General features: G+C 24.2%; 1 protein-coding gene across 2 annotated transcripts in view; it reads right to left on the bottom strand.

The window, feature by feature from the left end:
• LOC127743924 (agamous-like MADS-box protein MADS1) overlaps positions 1-3,284 on the bottom strand; it is a 9,220-nt gene extending 5,936 nt beyond the window's left edge. The window contains exons 1-2 of one of the 2 annotated variants that reach the window (XM_052256143.1): positions 3,121-3,284; positions 2,786-3,034 (exon numbers count right to left, since the gene is read on the bottom strand). In XM_052256143.1, coding sequence (XP_052112103.1) covers positions 2,786-3,033 — 248 coding nt within the window. In that variant the 5' untranslated portion in view covers position 3,034; positions 3,121-3,284. Of the gene's footprint in view, positions 1-2,785; positions 3,042-3,120 lie in introns of both variants that reach the window. The other variant, XM_052256144.1, reaches the window with a different exon arrangement.
• Between the last annotated feature and the right edge of the window lie 2,743 nt (positions 3,285-6,027).

Below are 6,027 nucleotides of genomic sequence, written 5' to 3'. Positions count from 1 at the left end.
CACACAAATGAAAAAGAAAGACTTTAAATGAATGAAGATCTCAATATCTATTCTAGTGAAAAATAATTAATAATTTATATGGAGATATTCACGTGATTCAAAAATCATATTTAGTAACTTCTATATTGCTATATATACAATAATAAATTTAAATTCAGCATTGCATAACAATGCAACAGTTACTAATACGCTTTTTGAATTATCTGGGTTAAAATACACTCACATAGAATCTATGTATATATTTAGTAACTTCCTTATTCCTCGTTTGCATTTATTTAATTTTAAAAATCAAAACTCCTTTTTATTTGAAAATAAGTGCTTAAAAAAGCTCGGTGGTCAACTTTCGTTTATCTATCCATATGAAAAAAAAAAAAATTCATTGACACTTTCTATAATGTTATTAATTAATTATGTAACACTTGTATATTATTTTATTATTAATGCATAAAAAAGAAAAAAAAGTTCTGAAAAATATTTATCATTTTTCATCCATTTAATAATGTAACGAGTTAAATAGAACAATTTGATATCATTATCACCATTAAGTGCTCTTAAACACTCATTAACACCCAACCCTAACACCTAACAATTATATTAAGTTTACACTAAAATAGACCATTAAAATCAGTCACTAATATAAAATATATATAAAAATATTAAATATATACACATTAAAAATTAGTTAAACTACACATATATTTATAGACTAAATATATAGTAGTTGATTTTGGTGTGTAAATAATATTTTAATACTTCAAATTTCTTTTGCTACAAATTTTCATAAAAAAAATTCAGTTAATAAGTAGTTAGAGATACATAAATAATAATTATATATCTAACACAAATTTGTGCAAATAATAATGAGTAGTTATTTTTTACTAATAGGATTGGATGGTGTAGCTGAGAAACCCTAACTGAAAATATAATCTTATGATTTCCTTCACAACACACCGTATTAGAAAAAACAAAATTTATGAAAGCTGGGAACAAATTTGGACTTTTATGAACCTTTAGACACAACATATTTGCCATAGATATGGTGATGAGAAAAATTGGTTTCAACTTTAAAGGAATCTATCTGAGCCCTTTGACTCCACAAACCCTACAAACTAATTGGTTTTCGATAATTACTACCTTAGCTTGTACGAAATAGAGAAGGTCCAACAGATCCATTTTAATGTTTTTTATTTTTATTTTTTAACAAAAAGGAGATTTTTAATTTGATTGGTGAATTAATTTTTTTAGCCAACGTCAACCAATTTTTTTTTAATTTTTTATTTATTTAAAATTTTAGATCATAAATAATAAATTTTAAATATTTTAAAAATAATCTTTTTTAAAAATAAAAAAATTGATGACTGGTATTAGTTAATTAAAATTTAGAAAAACTTTAAAATGTACCAATACACTGGTATTTTAATGATTTTTAACGGTTGATCTTAATTATAAAAAGAATATATAATATATATAATTAAGATCAACGGTTAAAATTCACTTCAAACACCAATATACTAATATATTTAAAAAATTTTCTAAAAATTAATTTTTTATATTCTTTTATATTAATTTTAATGCAAATAAAATTTTACACCACAATCATTCAGTCATAATTATATATTTAAATAATTTTTGAAGTAATAAATTTAAAAATTATTTTTGCTGATGATGTAATGATATATGATTAATTGTCTATATAAAACTCTTTTATATTGACGGTACATAAAAATTTAATTCATATATATTCTTGGTGACTAACTAGTCAAAATCTAACCCTAATTTTAAATTTTGGATGATCAAATTGACCTAATCTGACAAATTGTTTAGAAGTAGTAGAGAGATCAGATCAGAAGCAAAGGGATGAATGAGTGCAAGACAGCTTTTATATTTGTGGCAGAAATTTCTAGGTTTTGAGGTTTTCATATGAAGGGAAAGAAAGAGAGGACTGGACATAACAACATATATGAGAAAAATATATACATATTAATTACACAAAGAAGCTAAGATCTATCTCTGCCTTCAAATCTTTGAAACCCTAATTAAAGTTGTTACTCATCTTCTTCTGCTTCTTCTTCTGCTATATTTATATATATAGTACTTTATTATGGCTTATTATTACTATCTCCTAGTTGGCACAGATCTGCAACCTTTTCAAAGTTCAGACCGAACAAACTGATCCAGAAGCATAAAAAAAGCAAGAAAGAAGAAAAAAAAATAGACACAAAATAAAATATGCTATATACATACACATACACAGTCCACAAAGAAATTAAAAATTAATTAGAATTATAAACCAAAATACTTTTATTTAAAAAAAAATAAAACAAAAGAGGTTGTGGAATTGAAGAAAATAATCACCTAGGACCTTAAATAATTTTTTATTATTAAAAAAGGTTTCACTTTGTGTGGGATAAAAGAAAATTAAATAATTACATATTAGGTCTAAAAGATTTTACTAATTAATAATAATCAAATTCATCTATTTATAAATTTTTTTAAAAAAAAAATACTATTTACACACCAAAATCAGCCATTGAAATTAGCTAATATATATTTGTGTACGAATATACGTATATATAGTTTCTCTATTTTATTTTAGTAGCTGATTTTAGTATATACTTAACATTATTTTTTTAATTACCAACTTTTTTGTGTTGATTACATAAAAAAAATCTGATAATAAGGCAGCATCATGAACATGAAGATGTGGTTATGTGTATAAACAAGTTTAAAAGTATTTAAGGAAAATTAAAGTATAATAATATAGAAATAGTTAAGAGATTTGAACCTGTTGTTAGCATATTCATACAAACGGCCACGGCTGGAGAAGACAACAAGAGCAACTTCAGCATCACAAAGGACAGACAGTTCATAAGCTTTCTTCAGCAATCCGTTCCGCCTCTTACAGAACGTTACCTGCCGATTCGTCGTGTTCTCGATTCGCTTGATCTCGATCTTCCCTCTTCCCATTCTCTTCTGAGATGAAGATCCTTCATGAGCATCACCACCTCCACCACTTTGATGTGGAAGCTCCATGCTTCAAGCTAAGATGTTATAATAATAATAATAATCAAGACATAAAAGCACAAAAAATAATTCTAATTTTAATTAATTTGTTTGTACCTGATATATAGGTATTTGGAGTTAAGCGAAATCCTGAAACTTCCTCTCGGGTGATGAAAAGGGTTTGCAAAATATGGAAGTGGTTTTGGTTTCTTAGCCCTTGCCTACACACAGGTATTTATGGACCCAAAACTGCTACACTTCAAAATTAACTTCCCGTCTTTGGAGAGAGAGAGAGAAAAAATTACTTTATATTTGTTTATAGGGATGAAATATTGAGATAAAGACACACAGTGAAGAGAAATATTGTGTTATTTTGTGTGCAAAGGGCACAGAGATATTTGGACCTAATTTATTTTTTATTTTTTCTTTCATTATTATTGTTAATTTTTATAATTATATTTTTTTATTATTATATTTTTTTTCAAATTTTTTAAATGAAAAAATAACAAAAAAAATTGAATTTTCATAATATGTTCTAATTTATCACTAAATAGAATACAATAATACAAAATTTTATATTTTTGTCTTTTGTATCTTATTTTCAACGTCTTATTTTATCCTATTCTCAAAAATAAATACAGTCATATACATTAATTTTTGTTTATACAATTTTTTATAAAAATATTTGGAGCGATAAATTGAAAATCATAGGTAGTTTGTAAGAGTTAAGCTTTAGTCAATTTATCTCTGATATTGACGAATTACACTATACTGATTTAGTCTTAAAAATTTTAATTACTATAATTTTGTCTTTCAGATTTAAAAAAGTGTACCATAATAGTCTCTCATATATTTTTTGTCACCGAAATTCTACCTCATTAGTGATGTGGTCTCACCCTGCCATGCTGGACATATTAACAGCTAGCTAAGTTGGATTAAAAGTATAATTATATTGATTTGGCCTTTTTTTTCTTTTATGACCTAAACCACAAAATGTTTCCGATCTTCTTTTTCTTCTTCTTCTTTCTCATTTTTTCCTACTTTTTCTCATTGTTCTTTTCTTTATGTATCATTGCAGGTTTAGGATCATGATTTCAAGTGATAGCCAGAATTTTATGTGCTCAACGACAGGATCCCAATTTAAAACAGGGCTTTGAGAGTACTAGAGTAATATAGCTGCGGGTGCCATTCTGTTATCTGTTGGTCAATAATAAATTCTAATTCTAACAAATTATTTTTTAGATGTCTGAATTATAATGTAAAAAAACATGCTTAATTATTTCAGCTTTGTTATTATTAAAAAGATGTGGTGTAAATTATTTGCATTATTAGTTGACAATTGATAAAAAGAAATGATTGAACGTAAAAGTATGAAATTTATAAAAAAGTGGATCAAGTTAAGCTAGCTTAATTTTATCTAGAGAATTGACAAACTGAAATGAATTGAAAACTCAAAAATTATACATTCAATTATTACTTTTAACTATATTTGTAATGTCAATAGTTGCTATGATATTGTTTTGAAGGTTTAGGAAGAATTTAGTGTGATAATGAAGGCAATATATAATGTATGAAAGAAAAATTTAACATTGTAATAATTTGAAAAAAAAAATACATAATATTAAATTTATTGTTTGTTTGTCGAAATAAATACATCTTTAAATGTTAATAAGTTATAGTTTAAATGATATAGTCTCTTCATATTCATATAAGAGGTTGCGGGTTCGAGTCTCTTTATTTTCAGTAAAAAAAATATATCTTTAAATGATGTTGCTTTCTTTGAAATAAATATATAATATTAAATGTAATAAGTGTGTAATTATAGATGTTACACACATAAAATTATAAATATTAAATAAAATAAAATATTTTTGAATTATTATTTTTTTAGTATTATTCTTTTTTATATATTTTTATTTTTATTAAAAAATTTATAAAAACAAATAATATGAACAATTTGTTTTTTTATACCATTAAAAAAAGTGTGCAAAAAATATAAAAAAATAATACAGATATTATTTCTTTTTTATGTAAGGAATTTAATGCGTAATCTATAAGTTCTAAATATTTTTGGAGCATATTAATATTTGACATGTGTTTTAAAAAGTATGACCATTTTTTTTAATTCTTTGTTATAATAATTAAAGACTTCTTAATAAGTAATAATACTTATTAAAAACATTATGAAATTTTTATTGAAAGTTGTAAATTAAAAGTAATTTTTTTAAAAATTTATTACATTAAATACATTATAATTAGAAACACTATAACTTTTATTGTCACTATTAATTAATATTTAATAATATTTCTCTTAGAGTCCTCTTTAGCTAAATCTTACTGATCATAATTTTTTATTTAATGATAACAATTATTTTGATAATTTGCACTGGAAATCTAAAATCAAATAAATTATTTATTAAATTCTTTTATTTAAAATTCATTAGCTTATAGTGCTATATTTTATTGCTTATTATGTTTATTTCTTTAAATAAGAGAGAAAAAGGATTAAAGTGAAAAATACTTGTTAGTCGGCGAAATTAGTATCAATAGAAAGAAGTGAAAAAAATAGTATGTCCTAAATTATTCAAGTTGTGATGTTAATAGGTTGATGAACAAGGAGAGAGAGAAAGAAAAATTGATTCTTTTCATTTTAAAAATTTCAAATAAATGAAAACAGAAAACTGAGAAAAAAAAATGTTTTGTGGTTAATCTTATGTACTCTTACTATAATTAATTAGAACCAATATTAAACTAAAAAACAATTTAGGTAAACACCCTCTCGCAAGCTAGACTTGTATAAATCTAACCATCCTAGTTTGAAAACATTAGTAAGAAAAGGATCTAGTGGCATAGCTTTAGTAAGAAAATTAGCAAGTTGGTCTTTGGAACAAACTGGCATAAAATGAATGAAACCAGACAAATATTTTTCACGAACAATGTGACAGTGCACTTCAATGTGTTTGATTTTTTTGTATGAACCAATGAAATTGATTAAGAAAGATAACCAACTTGCTTCACAAGTGG

Source organism: Arachis duranensis, unplaced genomic scaffold, assembly GCF_000817695.3.
Source record: "Arachis duranensis cultivar V14167 unplaced genomic scaffold, aradu.V14167.gnm2.J7QH unplaced_Scaffold_165934, whole genome shotgun sequence".
In the NCBI taxonomy this organism is placed as follows: Eukaryota; Viridiplantae; Streptophyta; class Magnoliopsida; order Fabales; family Fabaceae; genus Arachis; species Arachis duranensis.
This window is presented reverse-complemented; position numbering and strand designations above follow the sequence as displayed.